This window comes from Astatotilapia calliptera, chromosome 10 (genome assembly GCF_900246225.1).
Source record: "Astatotilapia calliptera chromosome 10, fAstCal1.2, whole genome shotgun sequence".
Lineage (NCBI taxonomy): Eukaryota > Metazoa > Chordata > Actinopteri > Cichliformes > Cichlidae > Astatotilapia > Astatotilapia calliptera.
In genome coordinates this window covers 859,767-885,456 of record NC_039311.1, presented here as the reverse complement: position 1 = coordinate 885,456, position 25,690 = coordinate 859,767, and the positions used below count along the sequence as shown (strand labels likewise).

General features: G+C 45.1%; 1 protein-coding gene across 5 annotated transcripts; it reads left to right on the top strand.

The window, feature by feature from the left end:
* The first annotated feature begins 3,237 nt into the window (after positions 1-3,237).
* Positions 3,238-24,984, top strand: sytl2a (synaptotagmin-like 2a). 5 transcript variants are annotated; one of them, XM_026182154.1, is made up of 16 exons: positions 3,238-3,867; positions 4,388-4,636; positions 4,968-5,122; positions 6,471-6,594; positions 8,395-8,464; positions 8,553-8,637; positions 13,049-13,156; positions 13,573-13,640; positions 13,723-13,803; positions 14,080-14,240; positions 14,401-14,503; positions 20,274-20,435; positions 20,512-20,608; positions 20,689-20,794; positions 21,955-22,160; positions 24,714-24,984. In XM_026182154.1, the coding sequence occupies exons 2-16, from the start codon at positions 4,536-4,538 to the stop codon at positions 24,860-24,862; spliced, it is 1,776 nt and encodes a 591-aa protein (XP_026037939.1). In that variant the 5' UTR covers positions 3,238-3,867; positions 4,388-4,535; the 3' UTR covers positions 24,863-24,984. The 5 variants fall into 5 exon arrangements, with proteins under 5 accessions (XP_026037939.1, XP_026037941.1, XP_026037942.1 ...); XM_026182156.1 differs by having other exon boundaries at positions 3,238-4,267; XM_026182155.1 differs by having other exon boundaries at positions 3,272-3,295; positions 3,468-4,636.
* The last annotated feature ends 706 nt before the right edge of the window (positions 24,985-25,690 follow it).

Genomic DNA, 25,690 nt, shown 5'->3' with positions numbered 1-25,690 from the left:
TCAGAACCATCTCAGGCCACAAACAGCAGAACTCTCTGCCTGGGAGGGATGTGAGATGGGCAAATGAACTGAATCATTTCTTCAACAGATTTGATTCAACCATGAGACAGTCTACAACATCGGCTGCAGACTCACCCACCCCCACTGCTGCTGTTCCACCTCAGACCCTTCACACCTCCTCTATTCACCCTGCTCACTCCCCCCCACCCCCAACAACAGCATCCAATACACACTCAACACAAGGCTCCAGCCTGTCTCTCTCAACCACCCAGGTTAGGAGGGAACTGAGGAGGATTAATGGCAAGAAGGCAGCGGGTCCAGATGGCATCAGCTCGAGGGTCGTCAGGTCCTGCGCGGACCAACTGTGTGGGGTGATGGAGCACCTCTTCAACCTGAGCCTGAGGTTGGGAAGAGTCCCACAGCTCTGGAAAACCTCCTGTGTTGTACCAGTGCCAAAGACTTCACGCCCCAAGGACCTCAACAGCTACAGGCCGGTGGCTCTGACATCCCACCTGATGAAGACCCTGGAGCGGTTGGTCCTGGCTCAGCTTCGGCGCCTAACGAGCTCATCACTGGACCCACTTCAGTTTGCCTACCAGCCTGGCATTGGCGCGGATGATGCCGTCATTCACCTCCTACATCGTTCCCTCGCTCACCTGGAGACCGCTGGAAGCACTGTGAGAATCATGTTCTTTGATTTCTCCAGTGCCTTCAACACCATTCTTCCCTCGGTTCTGAAGGACAAGCTGGAGAACTCTGGAGTGGACCATCACCTCACTACCTGGATCCTGGACTACCTCACCGACCGACCACAGTATGTGAGGACTCAGGGCTGTGTGTCGGACAGGGTCGTCTGCAGTACGGGGGCCCCACAGGGAACGGTTCTGGCTCCGTTCCTCTTCACCATCTACACTGCAGACTTCTCCCACAATTCCACCCAGTGCTTCCTGCAGAAGTTCTCTGATGACTCTGCAATAGTCGGCCTCATCACTGATGGGGACGACAAGGAGTACAGAGGTCTGACTCAAGACTTTGTGGACTGGTGCCAGCTGAACTACCTCCAGATCAACGCCAGTAAAACCAAGGAACTGGTGGTAGACTTCCGCAGGCACAAGCATTCTCCACTGCAACCACTGAACATCCAGGGTATGGACATTGAGGCTGTGGACAGCTACAGGTACCTTGGTGTTCATCTGAACAACAGACTGGACTGGACTCATAACTCAGACGCCCTCTACAGGAAAGGGCAGAGCAGGCTGTACCTGCTGCGGAGACTCAGGTCGTTTGGAGTGGAGGGCCCACTCCTGAAGACCTTCTATGACTCTGTGGTGGCTTCTGCTATCTTTTATGGTGTGGTCTGCTGGGGCGGCAGCATCTCTGCTGGGGACAGGAAGAGACTGAACAGGGTGATCCGAAGGGCCAGCTCTGTTCTAGGATGCCCTCTGGACCCAGTGGAGGTGGTGAGTGACAGGAGAACGGCGGCTAAGCTGTCATCCCTGATGGACAACAACGTCTCCCACCCCATGCAGCAGACTGTGACAGCACTGAGCAGCTCCTTCAGTGGGAGACTGCGGCACCCACGGTGTGGGACGGAGAGATTTCGCAGGTCTTGCCTCCCCACTGCTGTCAGACTCCACAACAAAGACTTTAACTGAACAAACACACACATCCACACATGTGCAATAACACTAAGTGCAATAATCTTTTCTGGCATCGTTGTATTTTTACTCAGTTGTATATAGCATTCGTATTCTATTTTTATCTTATTGTATATTTTTATTCTATTTTATTCTACTGTATATAGTATATTATTTTATTCTATTCTGTACAGCTGTGTACTGTATTTATTCTTATTGTATTCTAATTTTTGCCTCATAACTTTTGCACTGTCCACTTCCTGCTGTGACAAAACAAATTTCCCACGTGTGGGACTAATAAAGGTTATCTTATCTTATCTTATCTTATCTTATCTTATCTTATCTTATCTTATCTTATCTTATCTTATCTTATCTTATCTTATCTTATCTTATCTTATCTTATCTTATCACAACAAACTCAATGCATCATGGGAATCCCCGGCAGCCTACGTCTATTGCAGCATAACAAAGGGAGGATTCAGGGTCACCTGGTCCAGCCCTAACTATACGCTTTAGCAAAAAGGAAAGTTTGAAGCCTGATCTTGAAAGTAGAGATAGTGTCTGTCTCCTGAATCCAAACTGGAAGCTGGTTCCACAGAAGAGGGGCCTGAAAACTGAAGGCTCTGCCTCCCATTCTACTTTTAAATACTCTAGGAACAACAAGTAGGCCTGCAGAGCGAGAGCGAAGTGCTCTAATAGGGTGATATGGTACTACAAGGTCATTAAGATAAGATGGGGCCTGATTATTTAAGACCTTGTATGTGAGGAGCAGGATTTTGAATCCTGGATTTAACAGGAAGCCAATACAGGAGAAATCTGCTCTCTCTTTCTAGTCCCTGTCAGGACTCTTGCTGCAGCATTTTGGATCAGCTGAAGGCTTTTCAGCGAGTTTTTAGGACTTCCTGATAATAATGAATTACAGTAGTCCAGCCTGGAAGTAATAAATGCATGAACTAGTTTTTCAGCGTCACTCTGAGACAGGATATTTCTAACTTTAGAGATGTTGCACAAATGGAAGAACGCAGTCTTACATATTTGTTTAATATGTGCTTTGAAGGACACGTCCTGGTCAAAAATGACTCCAAGGTTCCTCACAGTGTTACTGGAGGCCAAGGTAATGCCATCCAGAGTAAGAATCTGGTTAGATACCATATTTCTAAGCTTTTCAGGGCCGAGTACAATAACCTCAGTTTGATCTGAATTAAGAAGCAGAAAGTTAGCGGCCATCCAGGTCTTTATGTCTTTAAGACATTCCTGCAGTTTAACTCATTGGTGTGTGTTATCTGGCTTCATGGACAGATAGAGCTGGGTGTCATCTGCATAGCAGTGTAAATGTATGCTATGTTGTCTATTGATGCTGCCTAAGGGAAGCATGTATAATGTAAACAGAATTGGTCCTAGCATTGAACCCTGTGGAACTCCATAATTAACCTCAGTGTGTGAAGAGGACTCTCCATTTACATGCACAAACTGGAGTCTATTAGATAGATATGATACAAACCACTGCAGCGCAGTACCTGTAATACCTACAGCATGTTCTAATCGCTCTAATAGGATATTATGGTCGACAGTATCGAATGCTGCACTGAGGTCTAGCAGGACAAGCACAGAGATGAGTCCACTGTCAGAGGCCATAAGAAGATCACTCCACCTGCCAAGTAAGACGCAAACCCATCCAGTATCACTGAATTCAGTGTTCAGTTCTCTGCTCTTTACCTAACCGCTCTCTCGCTCTGTCCACAGTCCCATCGTATCTCAGATACCACACTAGTCATTGTTTATCCTTGTGTTTATCAATAAAGCTTGAGAATCCTTATCGCTGTTTTCCAGGTTTGAATCTGCACGTAGGTCCACCTGCTGTCCTCCGTGACACAATAAAATGGTCACGCTTTTGAGGTTGTTGTGGTGACTTCAGTATCAAGAGAACAAATCGCCCCTCTGAACTCAGAGGTTTATTTATTGACTGATTAAAGTCTCAGTTTGTTTGAGGTGAAGTTGTGCTGTAAGTTTGACAGTAACAAACTCGACACGCTACATGTTGATGCAAGGTTGTTTCTCAGTGAGACGGTCTTCCTGAGACTAAAAGTGATATTCTGCAGAGTAAAACGTGGTGCAGACAGAACCTCCATCATCTGTCTGCCGCCTCCTTCAGCTGTCCTCTGAAGCTCCACCTTTCTACATCAGCCCAGGGCTTGTAGCTTAGCTTTCACTCAGGGCTCTACAGCAAGAGGTGAGTTGATTTCTTCCTAACTTCATACTCAGGAAATAGCAGAAACTATAACTCTAAATGGTTGAGATATCATTTTAATGCATCCATTGTATGTCCAGTCAAAAGTTAAGACTGATGTTGTGACTCCCGTAGTGTGTGAACGTGGAATTATGTATGAAACCATAGTAAAAGAGCATTAAAGCTCCTTTTCTATGTAACAAAGTTAGATTTTAAACTTTCTGCTCATATAAAAACTGTTGAAATAGTGCATATGTGCATAATATTATAGGCCGTCTGCTTTTTATGTGAAGCTTAAGTAAAGCTAACACCAAAGCTGCTGAAGCTGCTGGACCGATCTCTCTGTCGCTCTACTGCTTACTACTTTTGAATGCTAATAGAGAAGCAGGCTTTTCTGAATCAGGTGAAAGAATTTCCCCTCCCTCGTTTGATTCTTTCAGATTCAAGCACTGATGCAGAAACGAACCCAGCTAAAGAAAAATGTGTCCAGATGAAAAAAGTAACGTCTGAATTTCTGTCTTAGTATTTAGCTGTTCTACAACATGGATCAAACACAGCTGTTGTTGCCACTTGGTTTGACTTCAAGGATCAATAAAAGCATCTGTGAGCTTCAAGGAGAGCTACATGACTAAACACAACCTCAAAGCATCACACAAGGGGCGACTGTCACCATGATTGACCTGAGTTTCTTGACCAAAGAGGAACAGGAAACCATCCTGACTGTGCTGAAAAGAGATGCTGAGCTAAAGAAGCTTGAGGACCAACGTGTCCAGTGAGTCAGTCGTTCTATTGTTCAGTCACAGGAAACATAAAGATATAGATTATGAAAACATTTAATTGGACAATTTGAGGTGCAGATAAAAATGAAACTCCTTCAATCTCTTATTATCACATATGTGTATACACACACACACACACACACACACACACACACACACACACACACACACACACACACACACACGCACGCATGCGCACGCACACACACACACACACACACACACACACACATATATATATGTATGTGTGTCTCCTGTACTATAAATGTAGTAAAGGGTAAGTTTATTAACTGTTATAATTTCCACTGATGTGGTTTCACTCAGAAACCTGCAGAAGTCCGTGATGAACAAAAGCCAGCTGAGATACTTGACTGGAGAATGGTTCTATGAGACGAAGCAGCTTCGCCATCAGGATCGCATCCATGGCTCTGACATCATCAGGGCCTCCATGAGGCGCACACTTAAACTGAAGACTATACGTAAGTCTGCTGCATCCTTCCAGAAGATGTGTGATACATTAAAATGCAAGATCTCTCCAAGCAAAGCCTGAAATCAAAGATTCAAAATATTTGTAACAAGGAGTAGTTTTATTTTCCGACCGTTCCACACAGAGTCAGGCTGCATCTACAGATCCACCCAGACGTATTTATTAGTGGTGTTTTTGTCTTAGAACTCATGAAACCCAAACCGACCATTGTGTCTTTCATATTTTTGAATCACATACACCAACATTAATAAGGCAAGTGAGGCCTTTTGCTGTTGTTTTGCGTTTGTTTGTGATATTGCCGCTGACACACTAATGGCTCTTGGAGTAAATTTGGTAGGTTGGCCAATTCTGGGACGGTTCACTGTTTCACGTTTTCACAGCTGTGGATGATCTCTGTGGGTTCCCTGGACTCCAAATACCTTTTGTTAGGTTTTGTATTGTTGATTGTCATTTATGCTTAGAAATATTTAACCATATACAGTATGCTTAGAGGTGCATAATCGATTGTGTAGTGATAGGATGTGTGATCTTTAACAGGCTGCAAAGGCTTGGTGTGCATAATGCACACCTACATCCTGGGAGCATGAGAAGAGGTCGTACCTTGTTTTATTGTTTTATGGTAGGATTAACGTGGCTATATCTGTTTTAGGCTAAGTGCCTTTTGTTTAGATGAACTGTTGGACTTCCAGACCAGCAGGTTTAGGGAAGTCATTTATGGGGTCACACTCTGACCCCACACACACACACACACACACACACACACACACACACACACACACACACACACACACACACATACACAAGGTACTCTTTGTTTGTATGTAGACGTCATATGTTAATGAACCTATGCATATTCATGTAACCTCAATAAAAGGGCAGTGGTACGGGAGAACGGATGAGAGCAACTGGGGTCAAGCGAAGGAACGGTGCCTGTCCGGTTCTCTCCCGTGCAAGAAACATGAAGAAGCTTGCCTACTTGTGTCTTGCTTTGCAGTGTAATTATATTGTCTTCAACGTTCCAGCGGATAGATTCAAGCTACAAACCTATCACCTTTGCAACCATTTTCAGACTGATAGATGTCATTCATCTATTTTCTTAATCATTCTTAAGTTTCTTTAGATCATGACATACTTTGTTAAGGATCTTTTAGCTTAGTTTACTTTGTCAGAAAGTTTCTGTTTAAGAGCTTTATTGATTTAACACATAGACAGTAATCGACCTGGGCGTGGCTAGTGCAGTTAAACTTGGCATTAACAAAATATGGTTGTTTACAGTTGGATAACATTTTCCTCTAATTAAAAATAGCTTCTTAACAGCAGTTGTGTGTGATGTGCTGCAGTGGAGCTCTCCCAGACGTCGGCTGAGAGGTGCAGCTTTGTCAGCACTGAAAGCAAAGACGTGTCCTTACCAGCTGTTTGCTGTGGTGTCCTTCAGGAGCCTCACATGGAGCTCAGCAATAATCAGTGAGTATAAGAAAGATAAACCAGCCAAGCAGCCGTGATTTCACACAAATCTGTTCTTTATCAATATTTTGACTCCTGAAGTTTTCATACACAGTTTGAACTGCACGCTTCTCTCTTACGATTAACACACGGTTCCTTACTTGAAAACATGGCAGTGAGCATAATATCTGGTAAATGGCCTGTATTTATATAGCGCTTTACTAGTCCCTAAGGACCCCAAAGCGCTTTACATATCCATTCACACACACATTCACACACTGGTGATGGCAGCTACATTGTAGCCACAGCCACCCTGGGGCGCACTGACAGAGGCGAGGCTGCCGGACACTGGCGCCACCGGGCCCTCTGACCATCACCAGTAGGCAACGGGTGAAGTGTCTTGCCCAAGGACACACAACCGAGACTGTCCAAGCCGGGGCTCGAACCGGCAACCTTCCGATTACAAGGCGAACTCCTAACTCTTGAGCCACGATCGCCCCATGATCTCTGGCTGATCTACTTAATTTAAATAATAATTTAAAGGGATTTTAAATCTGCGCGGTGGTTCGCACGGTTGCCGTCTCCACCATGGCGCCAGGGCTGTGGTCGCCTGGGTATTTCAAGGTTTCCTCCCATAATCCAGGTTCTTTGAGCTCCATCACATGCTCCACTCCAGGATTATTTGCTCTTAACTGCTCGTTAGGGGACTTGTGCACTAAGTGATACTTAGTAACTCGCTCTGTACCGCTCACTAATCTCCTTACGAGGTCTTATATGTTCACGTTTTCCACTATTCTGGGGACAAGTCCCACAAATTCTTTGCTGCCGTTAGTGAGATAAGATTTCAGACTCAAATGTTCTGCGTCAGGTCTGTGAGAGTCACTGGCTGCTGAAAAGCAAATAAGGTTTTGGTGTGTTTAATAAATGTATTTGAAGGTATTAGTTATGACAGGTACAGTTAAGCTCTGGTGGTGCTTCTTGGTCCATGAGACTGCTTTTGCAGTTTGATGGAGTCCACGTGTGCCCGGCTAAATCTACTGGTGTGTAAAATGATGGTTTGTGTTTGATTAAGATCAAGGCCGAACTGTCAAACGAGTCCTTCACAGAACTGAAAACATCAACATTCACATTTCTTCTGCCAGTAAATTCACAAACAGCTGCTGTTTTTAGAAAACACTTCAAAGCCCAGGTTTGTTTGTTCAGTGTAAAGTTTTGTATGAATATTAAAGAAATATTTGTAAAAAGTTACTGTTAGATATTTTAGTATTATGGGAGCATTTACTGGGTACTTTTTTTGATGATATTAGACAGAAGATTCTGTGACTCAACAAGGCTCTTTATGTTAACCGTCATTTTCTCTTGCTTTGTCAACTCAAGATTTTATGGTGTGAAAGTAGATACTAAGGTTGGAGGGAAAACACCAACAAATCACTCTTTTACTTATCACTCCCTTGCAGAAGATGTTTATGTGAAGACCATCTGGGTTGTGTCAGAACTCACGGATGTAGGAGACCTCTGTATAAGATTTATAGGCCTTGAAGGTGCATCATACTGCAATTGTAGAACAAAGGATTCCAACTGTCTAGTGTTTAACGGATCTGTCAAAGGTATGTTGAGATACGATTGTAGAAGGCCTCTTTCAGAGCTGGGGGACCTTGCTTATATGGTTTTAACTTGAAACTTGTTGACACACGAACTTTCTGCCTATAAATACCGCTGCACAAAAGAATAAAACTTTGAGTTGATTTTGGGAAAGCAACCTGAACAGTCTGTTTATCTCGACTTTTCTTTGTCAACACATCGCGTGTTCTTTGTTTACAGTTATCAACATCAGAACCTCGATGAGACCCAACAAGAAACTCTGAAATCAAATTCACAGCCTCGCATGAAGGTTTGTTTCTGCCCTGTAATTGAAAGAAATGACTGCAGTTTCATGTTACAGTGGCTGCATGTGTTGTGTTGTAATCTTTTTCTTGTAGCAGATAAGAAACCCGTTCAACAGCGAGCCTGAAAAGGAGAGTCAGGCATCGGATGAAGCAGTGAATCAAAGCCAAACAAAGGAATGTGAGTTATTATGGAAACATTATATTTTGGTTATTAGAATATATATTGTGACTTGAAGTGGATTATTCTATGAACAAGCCCGTCAACAAACGATACGTACAGACAGATTTGTTGCTCTTTAAGGAGACCAGCTGGGAAACTTGTGTTGCTCATGTTTAAAAATCCTGCGTCTGCCATAAACAGCATGTCTGACACGAGCAGCGGCTGGATGGCAGGTTAATGCTCACACTGGCTGCTTATTTCTTACAACTTTACCTTATTGTGACTCAGAAATCCCCCCAAATAATAACGAATTCTTTCTTAGTTTTTACTTTTGGAACTTTTACTTGTAGGAACAACGTTGAGCTGGGCTCTTGAATTCTCTGAATCACTTGCTGTAAAATGCGCAGTGAGCTGGGAGCAGAGATTTTCTCAGGGGTCGTTAGAAGGAAAGGAAATCCAAATACCAGAGGCTGCCAGAGTAGCTAGGGAATTACAGAGATGTGCATTCCAGAGCTCTAATCTGTACTGCATGACTTTGGGTCTGGAAAACTTTCACAGAAATAATCAACCAAAGATAACAATGACAGTTAAGACACGGCACAATAGGTCATCTGGGGCCAGATGTACTAATTACATGTGAGCGCTATAACCAAATATGGCTGATAGGTGTGCAGGAACCAAGAGAGAATTAGAAATGCAACATGGATCTCAGTGCAGCTGTGATGTAAACAACATAAAGAACAATCCTGTGCTTGCAATAGCAATGTCAGAGCAGGATGCTGCTGATGGGTCCCAGGAAAATACTCGTTACAAAAGACTGAACGCAGCATCTTTGCTGATTTATACAGAGCTACTCCAGTCCTCATCTATGAGGAGACGGATGACTCTTCAGCAGGGGTACAGAGTTCTGGTCCACAGGAAAACATCATATCTTTTGACCCTTTAAAATCCCAAAAGCAAGAACGGGATGTACAAATTCCTCTTCCAATTAAGTTCCACTCTTCAAGAGGACAGACCCACAGATCAGACAGTATAAGCATATCTGTAGGAGGGCAGCTGGAGTGAAGGAAGCCTCAGTAATGAAGAAGTTTCCTTTCAGTCTCACTTGATATCATCAATCATTTGATCACAGAGAAAAATCAAATGGAGAGACGGTAACATCTTGATACAAAACCACGGTGGTGACAGACACGGTTTCTCAGTCAGAGTCTAGACAGATGACAGCTGAGGAGCTCCTGCAGTCCTGCAGCTGTACAGTCAACATGTTACCAGCTCGAAGTCCTAGCAAATCTGAATCTTTCACATTTGAAGAAGATGATGAAGGAATCAACATCTCAGACCTGCCACCAAAAGGTAATTCAACAGGAATCCTCCAGTGCTGAGGGATCCATGCAGGAAGGCTCTCTCTTTAAAACCTTACACAACAGCACTATGTTAGGCCACAGGAGAAGGCTGCTGTTCCCTCTGTTTACCGACTGCACAGAGTGATGATCTACACAGTCCACAGAGTCCACTTAGAGGTTTTGTAGGACACCAAAGTGACAGTTTCACTGGTGGGAATCCTTCCAGAGTCAGATTGTGCAAAACAAATACAGACACTCCAGTCAAGACTCAGCTAGCGGGCCTGCTTTGGGCAGATTCAGGCAGTGAGCTTTTACATCAAGATCATGACTGACAGCTACAAATATTATTTCAATGTTAGGTTTTCTGTTTTTACATGTCACAAAAAGCACATAACATCACAGTGAGTCTAATTTGTAAGACGTTCATTTCCAAGTTTTTACTATTTGTTTTCTTTCATTGTTAAACAACCTTTCTTTGAATGATTTCTGTCCATAACTGAAGAATAATAGTTTTTAGCTGTTGTTAGACTCTCCCAATGATAAATACACTATATGCCAAAAGTATTCACTTAGCACATCCCAAATACTTGAATAGAGTGATGTGATATGAGTGAGACCAGATCAGAGTACAGTTATTGTTGTTATTAAGTGCATGTGCAATGGTGTGCAGAACTATGTAGAGTCCAGTCCTACACCTGGTTCAGGCCCAAATAGTCTGGGGGAAGAAGCTCCTCCTCTTCCTCTTCACCTTGTTGGCCTTAAGCGAGCGGAAGTGCTTCCCTGACCTCAACAGTGAGAAGAGTCCATTGTCGGGACGAGAGAGGCCTTTCATTATCTTCCTCTGTTTGCACCACTTAGACTGCAGGTTACCAACTTTCTGCAGATTCGCTACAGACCTCCAAACTTCATGTGGCCTTCAGATTAGCTCAAGAGAAGTCTGTAGAAAGCAGACGAAGCGACTTCTCTGGAGTGCCAAGTCACACTTCTCCATCTGTCAATCCCATGGATGAGTCTGGGTTTAGCAGTTGCCGGGAGAACTGTCCTCTGCCAAGTGTAAATTTTGATGGAGGTGGGATTGTGATGTCGGGTTGTTTTACAGGAGCTGCACTTGGCCACTTAGTAGGACAACTGTATGCTCCCAACTGTGTGGGAACAGGCTGGGGATGGCACTTTGCTGTTTCAACCTGACTGTGCAGCAGTGCACAGAGACTCCTGACCACAACCCGATAGACCACCTAAATACTGTAGCTCAGGAGGTAAAGCAGGTCGTCTCCTGATCAGGTTGGTGGTTCGATCCCAGACTCCTCAAGTCTGCATGCTGAGTATCCTTGGGCGAGATACTAACCCTGAGTTGCTCTCTGATGCGTCCATCAGAGCATGAATGAGGTTGGGTAGGAAGCACTGAAGCTAAGAAGAAAGTGAATGTGGCATTTTATATAAAGAGCTGTGGGAGGAAAGAGAAGCACCACATAAGAATCAGTTGATTTACACTTGGCAGTAGAGAGAGAGAGAGAGTGTGTGTGTGTGTGAGTGTGTGTGCGTGTGTGTGAGTGTGTGTGTGTGTGTGTGTGCGTGTGTGTGAGTGTGTGTGTGTGTGTGTGTGCGTGTGTGTGAGTGTGTGTGAGTGTGTGTGTGTGTGCGTGTGTGTGAGTGTGTGTGAGTGTGTGTGTGTGTGTGTGTGCGTGTGTGTGTGTGTGTGTGTGAGTGTGTGTGAGTGTGTGTGTGTGAGTGTGTGTGTGTGTGTGTGTGCGTGTGTGTGAGTGTGTGTGTGTGTGTGTGTGCGTGTGTGTGAGTGTGTGTGAGTGTGTGTGTGCGTGTGTGTGCGTGTGTGTGAGTGTGTGTGTGTGTGTGTGCGTGTGTGTGTGTGTGTGAGAGTGTGTGAGAGTGTGTGTGAGTGTGTGTGTGAGTGTGTGTGAGTGTGTGTGCGTGTGTGTGTGTGTGTGTGTGTGTGTGAGTGTGTGTGAGTGTGTGTGCGTGTGTGTGAGTGTGTGTGTGAGTGTGTGTGCGTGTGTGTGCGTGTGTGTGAGAGTGTGTGTGAGTGTGTGAGTGTGTGTGTGAGTGTGTGTGAGTGTGTGTGTGTGTGTGTGCGTGTGTGTGTGCGTGTGTGTGAGTGTGTGTGTGAGTGTGTGCGTGTGTGTGAGTGTGTGTGTGAGTGTGTGTGCGTGTGTGTGAGTGTGTGTGTGAGTGTGTGTGAGTGTGTGTGTGAGTGTGTGTGTGAGTGTGTGTGTGTGTGTGTGTGAGTGTGTGAGTGTGTGTGTGAGTGTGTGTGAGTGTGTGTGCGTGTGAGTGTGCGTGTGAGTGTGTGTGTGAGTGTGTGTGAGTGTGTGTGCGTGTGTGTGAGTGTGTGTGTGAGTGTGTGTGAGTGTGTGTGAGTGTGTGTGTGTGTGAGTGTGTGTGCGAGTGTGTGTGCGTGTGTGTGTGCGTGTGTGTGAGTGTGTGAGTGTGTGTGTGAGTGTGTGTGCGTGTGTGTGAGTGTGTGTGTGAGTGTGTGTGTGAGTGTGTGTGAGTGTGTGTGCGTGTGTGTGAGTGTGTGTGTGAGTGTGTGTGTGTGTGTGTGAGTGTGTGAGTGTGTGTGTGAGTGTGTGTGTGTGTGAGTGTGTGTGTGAGTGTGTGTGCGTGTGTGTGTGCGTGTGTGTGAGTGTGTGTGTGAGTGTGTGTGAGTGTGTGTGCGTGTGTGTGAGTGTGTGTGTGAGTGTGTGTGTGTGTGTGTGAGTGTGTGAGTGTGTGAGTGTGTGTGCGTGTGTGTGAGTGTGTGTGTGTGTGTGTGTGCGTGTGTGTGAGTGTGTGTGTGAGAGTGTGTGTGTGTGTGTGCGTGTGTGTTAGTTTAAGTAGTTTTTCCTTCTCTCTTCTTTCTGACTGTTGAGGCGTTTCTGAGTAAAAACACAGACTTGTTTGTCTCTACAGTGATTTTTTTTTTACATGTAAATCTGATTTTGATTGTAATATAGTTGATCTAACAAAGTAATTTGTTTTGTTTATTGTTGATGTTGATTGACAGAAAATAAATAATTGTTGCTTTGTATATAAAAACTCAGCGTTGGTTCCATTTCCTACAGCTGATTTTTTTTATTTTTTATTTGTGGTAGGTTCCAGGAGGAGCTCCAGTCCCATCACGCCAGCCCTGAAACGGTTATCCTCAAGGAGCAGGTCTTCATCCGAAAGTCTGGAAAATCTGACCCTAACCTCACAAACGAGTAACGACCATCACTGCACGTGCAACAGCACCCTTTAAAACTGAATCAGCAACATTAGTACATATCACTGCAGGCACAAGCAGCGGCAGTCCACTGCACACGTCAGTGTGTGCAGCTTATCTCTGTAGGTCAGAATGTAAATGCGACTGCTCGGTAATGGTAAAGATTTTCAGAGGTACAACAAAAGAAATCTTGACGCCGCCTTTCTAAGTACTTTCTCGTGGTACCCAGAGAACCCAGTGCAATTCAAGCCAACGAATGCATCTAAGTATGGATGGTAATAAAGATAAACATGAAGTTATCTTTATACACATTTTAATCAGGATGCAAAAGATGGCTGAGCAGTGATTTCAACATCAGCATACTTTGTATTCATTGCACTGCACAATATTAAAATTCCTCTCTTCCACCAAAAGCTTCCAGACTCTCCAGCTCGAGGCTGATGAAAAGCAGCGTGTCAGAACCCGTCCTTCTGTACAACAAGGTAAATTAGCCTTGCTTGACTCGTGCATGTTGAATGCAGCTGTACATTGTGTTTGACCTGGTGTTTCTCTTTGCTTGGACAGAAGGACAGTGGAGGCCCTCTGAAGACCAACGTGAGAGCTGAAACGAACACCAGCAGCTCCACGTATAATCTAACGTCCTCTGTATGTCACAATGTGTTGATTACATTGAAAGACTGAATGCTAATTTGTCGTGTAGATTATGTCACTTTTTAAAGATTAGAATGCAAAAACTGGTAGTTTGGTTTGTTTGCTAATGTGCAGATGCAATGTTGCTGTTATATGGGAGCAATAGACTGGAACCTGTTACAGAGTGAATAAACATACAATACACACAATACGAAAGTCACAGTTTTCACTTTAAATAAAAAGGCCCAAATATCAGAGACGTTTTTTATTTCCTCTGTCATGACTGAACAGGTCAGCAGCAGCATTTATCCTGCAGACTCTGCTGAAATCAACGTCCAAGGAAGCATCCAGTTTGCTGTGAACTACATCCAGAAGCTTGGAGAGCTTCATATCTTTGTGATGCACTGCAGAGATCTGGCCACAGCTGACAGAAAGAAACATCGTTCTGACCCGTAAGTGCTGAACGCTGGAACAACCCCACGTTTAACGAACAGTTTGAAATATGAATCACATTTGCTAAAGATGTATTTCCTTGACATAAAGTGTCAAATATTCACTCTATAAAGTAAATCAAGTTTAGAACAAGAGTTTAACTCTGCTGTGCATTCACAGGTATGTGAAATGTTATCTTCTTCCAGACACAACTAAGCTGGGAAAGAGAAAAACCAGTGTAAAAAAGAAGACATTAAACCCCACCTACAGTGAAATCCTCACGGTGAGAGTGCCATATTTAATCTTTTACACATGTCTGTTTGTGTAAACCCTGAACTCTTGTTCAGCTGAAAAAAATCAAATGAATTTATTCATTTTATTCAAAACGTGTCCGGTTGTACTTGTTTCATGATTCCAGCTGTTAAATTCACTGGCTGTGGTACGTTTCCTTTTATTAATACAACCTCTGCTCAGTGCACACCAGCTTTATAAACCCTGTTCAGAAAATGACTATTTCATGAAAGAAGTAGCTCATTCTTATACATCATTATCATGTACAAAAAAAAGTTGGGATGGGGACAACAAAACGCCAGAAAACTGAGCAGTACTGAGAAGAAACAGGTTTTTCTTAAATTCAGTTTTCACCTAGTTTGGTTTACTAGCTCCTTACTTACTATAGGTCGGTAACATAACTGGATATGAAAAGGATACCTTTGAGAGGCAGGATTTAAAAAATGTGCAAAAAACTCCACGAATTGTGGGACGATTTTAGAAGAATATTCTTGAATGTAAAATTGTGGAAAAACTTTGAATATGTCATTATCAACAGTAGTTAAAATCACCAGAGAGTCCAAGAATCTGGAGAAATCTCATGCACAGAGATCTGAGGTTGTATTTATATAACATCCAGTCAACAAGCAACTTTTAACAGGGAAAAACCACCGACTGACCACACAGAGGCAGCCAGCTGTCACAGCTGTCTCGTCTGAGAGCAGGGTGGAGTGGTTGGACTTGTAACTGCAGATCAGAACCATGCAGCTATAGATCTACAGATATTTACATAAAGACACCAGGAGAGAGGTCAGAGAGGCAAAGCCCAAACTAAAGGGGAAAGATGACCCACTCCATGACATTAGAAGCTTATAAATAACAATGAAAGAGGAGAAAGGGAACGCATCACATCTCAGGAGGCCTAACAGTTTAGCAACAAAACTAAGGGGCTGTTCAGGATGATCTGATCTGGCCCTGGGTGCACATAAGCTTTAGCAAAAGGGAAATCTGAAGCCTTATGTTAAAAGTGTCTCCTGAAAATAGGATCTGGCTTCAAGGGAGAGGTGCCGAACTTTGAGAAACTCCAGGAAGCAAACAATCCTGCACCGTAAGAACAAAGCGCTCCACTGGTATTTCAAAATATTCAAAATATTAGTTGTTCAAAGGAAGTATTATAAAGGACTAACCTTTGGTAATCGTGATGGGCATCAATGAGTCGAGTGCTACTTACAGTGGGGCAAAAAAGTATTTAGTCAGCCAGCGATTGTGCAAGTTCCCCCACCTAAAATGATGACAGAGGTCAGTAATTTGCACCAGAGGTACACTTCAACTGTGAGAGACAGAATGTGAAAAAAAAATCCATGAATCCACATGGTAGGATTTGTAAAGAATTTATTGGTAAATCAGGGTGGAAAATAAGTATTTGGTCAATAACAAAAATACAACTCAATACTTTGTAACATAACCTTTGTTGGCAATAACAGAGGTCAAACGTTTACTATAGGTCTTTACCAGGTTTGCACACACAGTAGCTGGTATTTTGGCCCATTCCTCCATGCAGATCTTCTCGAGAGCAGTGATGTTTTGGGGCTGTCGCCGAGCAACACGGACTTTCAACTCCCGCCACAGATTTTCTATGGGGTTGAGGTCTGGAGACTGGCTAGGCCACTCCAGGACTTTCAAATGCTTCTTACGGAGCCACTCCTTTGTTGCCCAGGCGGTGTGTTTTGGATCATTGTCATGTTGGAAGACCCAGCCTCGTTTCATCTTCAAAGTTCTCACTGATGGAAGGAGGTTTTGGCTCAAAATCTCACGATACATGGCCCCATTCATTCTGTCCTTAACACGGATCAGTCGTCCTGTCCCCTTGGCAGAAAAACAGCCCCATAGCATGATGTTTCCACCCCCATGCTTCACAGTAGGTATGGTGTTCTTGGGATGCAACTCAGTATTCTTCTTCCTCCAAACACGACGAGTTGAGTTTATACCAAAAAGTTCTACTTTGGTTTCATCTGACCACATGACATTCTCCCAATCCTCTGCTGTATCATCCATGTGCTCTCTGGCAAACTTCAGACGGGCCTGGACATGCACTGGCTTCAGCAGCGGAACACGTCTGGCACTGCGGGATTTGATTCCCTGCCGTTGTAGTGTGTTACTGATGGTGACCTTTGTTACTTTGGTCCCAGCTCTCTGCAGGTCATTCACCAGGTCCCCCCGTGTGGTTCTGGGATCTTTGCTCACCGTTCTCATGATCATTTTGACCCCACAGGATGAGATCTTGCGTGGAGCCCCAGATGGAGGGAGATTATCAGTGGTCTTGTATGTCTTCCATTTTCTGATGATTGCTCCCACAGTTGGTTTTTTCACACCAAGCTGCTTGCCTATTGTAGATTCACTCTTCCCAGTCTGGTGCAGGTCTACAATACTTTTCCTGGTGTCCTTCGAAAGCTCTTTGGTCTTGGCCATGGCGGAGTTTGGAGTCTGACTGTTTGAGGCTGTGGACAGGTGTCTTTTATACAGACGATGAGTTCAAACAGGTGCCATTCATACAGGTAACGAGTGGGGGACAGAAAAGCTTCTTACAGAAGACGTTACAGGTCTGTGAGAGCCAGAGATTTTCCTTGTTTGAGGTGACCAAATACTTATTTTCCACCCTGATTTACGAATAAATTCTTTACAAATCCATCCATCCATCCATCTTCATCCGCTTTATCCGAGGCCGGGTCGCGGGGGCAGCAGCCTAAGCAAAGAGGCCCAGACCTCCGTCTCCCCAGCCACCTCCTCCAGCTTATCCGGGGGAATACCAAGGCGTTCCCAGGCCAGCCGAGAGATATAATCTCTCCAGCGTGTCCTGGGTCTGCCCCGGGGCCTCCTCCCGGTGGGACATGCCTGGAACACCTCACCCAGGAGGCGCCCAGGGGGCATCCTTGTCAGATGCCCGAACCACCTCAGCTGGCTCCTTTCGATGTGGAGCAGCAGCTGCTCTACTCTGAGCCCCTCCCGGATGGCCGAACTTCTCACCCTATTTCTAAGGGAGAGGCCAGCCACCCTTCGGAGGAAGCTCATTTCTGCCGCTTGTATCCGCGATCTCGTTCTTTCGGTCACTACCCACAGCTCGTGGCCATAGGTGAGGGTAGGGACGTAGATCGACCGGTAAATTGAGAGCTTCGCTTTTACACTCAGCTCCCTCTTCACCACGACGGACCAGTGCAGCGTCTGCATTACTGCAGCTGCAGCCCCAATCCGTCTGTCGATCTCCAGCTCCCTTCTCCCATCACTCGCGAACAAGACCCCGAGATACTTGAACTCCTCCACTTGGGGCAGGAACTCATCCCCAAACCTGGAGTGGGCACTCCACCCTTTTCCGGCTGAGAACCATGGCCTCAGATTTGGAGGTGCTGATCCTCATTCCCGCTGCTTCACACTCGGCTGCGAACCGTTCCAGTGCGAGCTGGAGGCCCTCACCCGATGAAGCCAACAGAACCACATCATCCGCAAAAATCAGAGATGAGATTCTGAGGCCACCAAAGCGAAAGCCCTCCGCCACTTGGCTGCGCCTAGAAATCCTGTCCATAAAAATTATGAACAGAATCAGTGACAAAGGAACTCGGGGCGGACCTCATCAACACCAGGGGCTCTGTCACCAAGGAGTTGTTTAACTGCCTCAGTGACCTCGCCCCCGGAAATTGGCGGGTCATTCCCCTCATCCCCAGACTCTGCTTCCTCTTCGGAAGATGTGTCAGTGGGATTAAGGAGGTCCTCGAAGTATTCCTTCCACCGCCTGACAATTTTCTCAGTCGACGTCAGCAGCGCTCCGCCAGCACTATACACAGTGCAGGTAGAGCACCGCTTTCCCCTCCTGAGACGTCTGACGGTTTGCCAGAATCTCTTCGAGGCAGTCCGAAAGTCTTTTTCCATGGCCTCTCCGAACTCCTCCCACACCCGAGTTTTTGCTTCAGCCACTGCCCGAGCCGCATTCCGCTTGGCCTGTCGATACCTGTCGGCTGCCTCCAGAGTCCCACAGGCTAACCAAGCCCGATAGGACTCCTTCTTCAGCCTGGTGGCTCCCTTCACCTCTGGTGTCCACCATTTGGTTCGGGGATTACCACCACGGCAGGCACCAACCACCTTGCGGCCGCAGCTCAATGCAGCAGCTTCGGCAATGGAGACGCTGAACATGGTCCATTCGGACTCAATGTCCCCAGTCTCCCTCGGAATGCTGTTGAAGCTCTGCCGGAGGTGTGCGTTGAAGATCTCGCGGACTGGGGCCTCTGCTAGACGTTCCCAGCACACCCTCACTACGCGTTTAGGTGCACCAGGTCTGTCCAGCGTCCTCCCCCGCCACCTGATCCAACTCACCACCAGGTGGTGATCAGTTGACAGCTCAGCCCCTCTCTTTACCCGAGTGTCCAGAACATATGGTCGCAGGTCTGCTGATAAGATTACAAAATCGATCATCGACCTACGGCCTAGAGCGTCCTGGTGCCACGTGGACTTATGGACACTCTTGTGTTCGAACAGGGTGTTTCGTTATGGCCAAACTGTGATTAGCACAGAAGTCCAATAACAAAGCACCGCTCGGGTTCAGATCAGGGAGGCCGTTCCTCCCAATCACGCCCCTCCAGGTCTTGCTGTCGTTACCCACGTGAGCATTGAAGTCTCCCAGCAGGACAACAGAGTCTCCAGGTGGAGCACCCTCCAGCACCCCCCCCAGGGACTCTAAGAAGGCTGGGTACTCTGAACTGCCACTCGGCGCATAAGCGCAGATGACAGTCAGGACCCGTTCCCCGACCCTAAGGCGCAGGGAACAAACCCTCCCGTCCACCGGGAAAAACCCCAACGTACCGGCAGCAAGCCGAGGGGATATTAGAATACCCACCCCAGCCCGCCGCCTCTCACCAGGGGCAACTCCAGACTGAGACAGAGTCCAGCCCCTCTCCAGGAGACTGGTTCCAGAGCCCAAGCCATGTGTAGAGGTGAGCCCGACTATATCTAGCCGGTACCTCTCAACCTCAAGCACTAACTCAGGCTCCTTCCCCACCAGAGAGGTGACATTCCATGTCCCTATTGCCATTCTTGGCAGCCGGGGGTCAGTCCGCCAGGGCCTCCGCTTCTGGCCGCCACCCGGCACACAATGCACCCGACCCCTATGGCGCCTCCTGCGGGTGGTGGGCCTGCGGGAGGAGGGGCCCATGTCTCCTCTTCGGGCTGTGCCCGGCCGGGCCCCATGGACTAAGGCCCGGCCACCAGACGCTCGCCCTCGGGCACCCTCCCCGGGCCTGGCTCCAGGGTGGGGCCCCGGTAACCCTATCCCGGGCAGGGTAAACTGTTCCCTCGGTATCCTTTTCATAAGGGTCTTCTGAATCGCTCTTTGTCTGGTCCCTCACCCAGGGCCAATTTGCCATGGGAGACCCTACCAAGGGGCAAAAGCCCCCAGACAACATAGCCCCTGGGATCCCTGGGACACACAAACCCCTCCACCACGATAAGGTAGCGATTCAAGGAGGAGCTTTACAAATCCTACCATGTGAATTCATGGATTTTTTTTCACATTCTGTCTCTCACAGTTGAAGTGTACCTCTGGTGCAAATTACTGACCTCTGTCATCATTTTAAGTGGGGGAACTTGCACAATCGGTGGCTGGCTAAATACTTTTTTGCTCCAATGTACATCGTTGCTGACAATCTTATAGAAACAGGATTTTACAGGATGGCATTTATATCTAAGGATATGTTGTGAAAATGCTCTACTTCTGTTCATTGTCTTTTCCCGTTTTACAGTTTAAAGTAATGATGCAGGTGTTGAAAACTCAGAGTCTGAACGTTTCAGTGTGGCACGACAGCAGCTTCGGACGCAACCGATTCCTGGGTGACGTGAACCTTAATTTGTTGGAGTGGGACTTCAGCAACACGCAGATAAATGAATATGTATTAAAAACCAGGGTAAATGCTTAATTTCTCAAAGCATTATGTGAATATTGTCGCAGTTATTAGACATTTACTCAGCGTAATCCTTTAGGTGTCAGCACAAGCCTCAGCACCAGCTGCCTCGTGTCTTATCGACAGCAGAGCACAGATGAGAGTCGCTCTGAGATTCCTGCCGCAGACATCCCTCGGTGAGGCCTTCCTTTTGATCAGCTCTCTCCCTTTATGTTTATCATTTATGTTACTTATTGTGGTCTTATTGCACGCACAGTTAGGAGAACATCTACGATGGAAAGCGCTGAGGTGCAGATTTGGGTGAAAGACTGCAAGAATCTTCCGCTGGTTAGAGGCCTCGTTATCGACCCATTTGTGAAATGGTAGGAAACAGTACACTGTTTGCTGAGATCCAAAGTCTGAACCTTGAAATAACAAAACCAAAATAAACCGTTTAATATTTTCTTGTTTAATTATGTTATTTCAATCAAACTGGTTTATTTCAAATAGTTTCTCCATTTAATTTCAATTCAGTTCAATTTTAGTTATACAGCGCCAAACCACAGCAACCTTAAGGTGCTTCATATTGTAAGGTAGACCCGACAATAAAACATTAATAAAAATACATGTCAATCGAGACAGAGTGGAGACAGTTGTGTGATTGGTTGCAGTTGGAGTCCCGAAGCAGCAGCTAATTGTAAAAGTGACGTAAACAAAGTGTCAAAGTTAGAACGCCTGCTTCCTGTAAAATTATCACACAATTAACCAGTTAACTGATTATTTGTTTTACGTTAAGTGAACATCATCTAGTTTTGGACTAATGACCTTACAAAAGCAATTATTTGGAAAATATCACTGATCCATTGCAGTGCACCCATCATCTGAAAATGAGAATTCTCAATAGCTCCACACCTGCCTGCAGCACATATTTGGCACAATATACAAACAGAGTGAAACCCAGAATGCAGTCACAGAAGTCAAGTCAAAATCACAGCTTTACTGCTGGTAACAAAGGTGACAAAGAACAAAAGGCAAAATACAAAACTAAACAGGACATCGTCTACAATAAGGAGAACACAACAACACACAGAGCGAGACGCACACTCTGAACACGATGCAAACGAGACTGAAGACTATCAAAGTAAAACAGGAAGTAACACACACTGAGACACATGAACTGAACAGTGAGACTTGGGATAAACAGACATGGAGACTCCGGGGACACGACTGGGAGACTGCACATAGAAAAGGAGTAACATCATGAGAAACCAAGGACTAGAAGCAAAGACAAACTTAGAAACACAAAGTAGTAATATTATATTCACAACAGACTTAAAGATCAATCATCTCTAAAATCCCAATGAAAGAATCATGAGTCCATAATACATTCAAAAACTGGGTCACAGACCCAGGACTGTGACTTATTTATTATTTACCATGTCTTATTTATTGATTTCATTATGATTACTTTGCACAAGTGTTTCAGTCCGTTCCTTCCAAATGAATTGTTTCCTTCTATCTCCTGCCTGTCCTGCTGCTGTAGTACTCTACGTCCTGATACAAGCCGGAGAAGCAGACAGAGAACTCGCGTAGTGACAAGGACAGCCAATCCCATGTTTAACCACACCATGGTGTATGATGGCCTCCGACCAGAGGATCTCAGGGAGGTCTACATTGAGATCACAGTGTGGGATCATGGCCGACTCGACAATCACTACATCGGTGGTCTGAGGCTTGGCCTGGGAACAGGTGAAAGTTTACTCCATTGTCAGACTATCAAGTACAAATGTGAGCTATGCAAACTCTTTTCCACCTGGCACTGAACCTGGCCTTCACTTCTCAACCCAGTACAGTCTCAATACCTGACATGATAGTGCGGGGCCAGGTTTCACAATGAGCTTACCCGAAACCCTGGCTGATTGTGACCCACACCCATGTTCACACCTTGGCTCGTGTGATTAGGTAGAGGATCATCAGGGGGCCCTTTGTCCCTCTCGGTGGGAAACTCCCACAGAGCTTAAATCTGGGACTCTCCACCATTTGACCTTAGTACTGAAGAAGCTTCTCGGATGAGAGGTGAAACGTCTTCAAGCCACTTAAAGAAGTCCAGACGCTTTTCTTTCCAAGCTCCTTGGAGAATATAAGGAGGAGAAAGCAAAGGAAGCCCTGTTGTCAAAGGGTCAGAGGGAAGTTACACTGTGGTCTACAGTAGGCCAGAGGTGGGCAAACTGTTTGGCACAAGGGCTTTAAAGACAGGCTGGGCGAGGTGTAGGGGATGGGGTAAAGTAACCTAATTTACGCCATCCCCACCTAAGGTAAGCTACGTACGTACTTTATTCAATATTACTGGGAACCGTGTTGTTGGTCACAATATCGATGCTTGGTGTCAGTTTAGTTGTGGCAATTCTCAGGACAGCTTTTGGTGTTCATCAGTTTTCTGGGCTTTGTGCTTTATTAAAATTCAAATTCAAATTCAAATTCAAATTTTATTTGTCACGTACACAGTCATACACAGTACGATATGTAGTGAAATGCTTGGACAACTGCTCGTGACCTAAAGAAAACAAAAAAGGAAAAGGCTATGAATAAGATAGGAAATAAATATGAAAAATTAAAAAGGGTAAATTTAACTAGGAAGGAATAAAATATAAATTAAGGTTAAAAATGAAATAACTGTACAACACAAATTAGAATGAAGGGTAAATTTAACTGGGAAGAATAAGATAAAATATATAAATTAAAGTTGAAAATAAAATAACTGTACAACAAAATACACAATATAGAACTATATAAGAATGTATGAAGAAATCTAAATATAAATAAATATATACACAATAACAGCAGCTGTACAAGTATTAACCGGAAATGAAGAATGTAGTGACCAGTGTTGTGCAAAACCAAAGTCCAGAAAGTCCAGTGTGTGTGTAAGAACCATATGTGTGGGTCAGTACTGTGTGGTGGTGTGATTGAGAGACCGTATCGCCTGCGGGAAGAAGCTCCTCCTCAGTCTCTCTGTGTTGGTCTTCAGGGAGCGGAATCGCTTTCCTGACCTCAGCAGAGAGAACAGTCTGTTGTTGGGATGGCTGAGGTCCTTCACGATCTTCCTGGCCTTGGTCCAGCACCGCCTGCTGTAGATTGAGTGCAGGTCAGGGAGCTCGGAGCGGATGGTGCGCTCAGCTGACCGCACAACCCTCTGTAGAGCTCGTCTGTCCTGCATGGTGCTGTTCCCGAACCAGGTTAAGATGTTTCCCGCCAGGATGCTCTCTATGGTGCACGAGTAAAAGTTCCTGAGCACCTTGGAGGGCAGTTGGAAGTCTCTCAAGCGTCTGAGGTGGTAGAGACGCTGTCGGGCCTTTTTCACCACGGTGTTGATGTGACAGGACCATGACAGGTCCTGCGTGATGTGAACTCCGAGGTATTTGAAGCTGTCCACTCTCTCCACTGGGCACTCGTTGATGACGGGGGTCTGGTAGTTCCTCTCCTGCTTAGTGCTGAAGTCCACTATCAGCTCCTTTGTCTTACTGACGTTTAGAAGGAGGTTGTTCCTCTGGCACCAGTTCTCCAGATTCCTAATCTCCTTCAGGTAGGCCGTCTCGTTGTTATCAGAGATCAGGCCCACCACGACGGTGTCGTCAGCAAACTTGATGATGGTGGTGGAGCTGGTAGTGACCACGCAGTCATATGTGTACAAAGAGTACAGCAGGGGGCTCAGAACACACCCCTGGGGGGCTCCAGTGCTGAGAGTGGTGGAGGCTGAGACATGTCCGCCCATCCTTACTGCCTGTGGTCTGCCAGTTAGGAAGTTGGAGATCCACTGACACATAGATGAGCTGAGTCCCAGATGCTCCAGCTTGGTGGTGAGTGTGGAGGGAATTATGGTGTTAAATGCAGAGCTGTAGTCTATGAAGAGCATTTTAACACAACGTAGTTTTGTAAATGTTTGATAGGCTGGATTAAACAGCCTAACTGGCCATCGTTTGTCCACAAATGCCATAAAGTTAAAGGTCAAACTTTGAACATATTGTGTCTAACTTTTCATAGTCCTTACTTTAGTTTGTTTAAAGCTTTACTGTAATGTTCCCTGTTAATTCCTGTTCATTTTACCCTAACGACAGACAAATAATACATTTCACCTGTAGTATCTTCAAATTTATGTCACTATTAATAGATTTTATTGTAAAAAATTTTATTATCATTTTTGCCTGTTGCTCCATCTTTTACTCTTCTACTGGATATAAACGCCAATACAGTACATCGTGTCACTCAATGAAATCAGTGTAATGTCTGTGCTTGTCTGTGCAGGGGAGAGTTACGGTGTGGAAGTGTCTTGGATGGATTCAACGACAGATGAAGCTGATTTATGGCAGAGGATGTTACGCTCTGATGGTGAATGGGTGGAGGATGTTTTACCTCTGAGAATGCTGATGATGCCAAAGAGCATTTCAAAGTGACACTGTATCAAATGTATTGATTAATGTGTAGAAATTACACAGCACAGTATATACTTTTAGATGATCCACATCCACAACTAGGTTTTGTTGTCCAAGTCACATGTTAACTCATTCACTGCCATTGACGTCTATAGCCGTCAATGGCAGTGAATGAGTCAATGGGTTTAACTCATTCACTGCCAATGGCTGGCAGTGAATGAGTTAAATTCCTTATTTAATAAGAAATGCAGAAAGCAGAAATGATAATCTATGATGTAAGCATTAATGAACTGTATAGTATGATCAATACAGAAAGCAATAAACAGAATGTTCATTTCACTTTTGGTTTGGTGGTGAAATAAGGATTTTATTCATGACAGACAACACTTGGAAATTTAGATTTCTGACCTCATAACTGGAGATAATGACTATTATCAAAACCATACACACTAACCCCAGAGGCAATGATCTCACTGAATCCTCAGTTTCCCCACATTTAGTTCTGTGTATTGCTGCGACAGATGTACTTCATCAGGATACTGCAGTAACAATTTGTATGTCCCCACTCAGTAGTACAAGCCTTCCTGAACATTTTCTTTAGTGGTTATCTCTGGGAGGATGTGCAAGTTATGAGTATAATGTACTGATAAACAGTGGCACTGTTGTTTAAAGGGAGGCTTCTGTAGACACAAGAATAGTCAGAGGTCAAAAAGTATTATTTAGCTCTTGAAGACAAAAATGAATACCTTCCACATTGGATGCAGTATGCAGGGCAGTATTACAGTGGCACCTGGTTTTAAGTCTATTCTTTTAGATTCTGTTCACATTGCAGTTTCTCTCTAGTTGTAA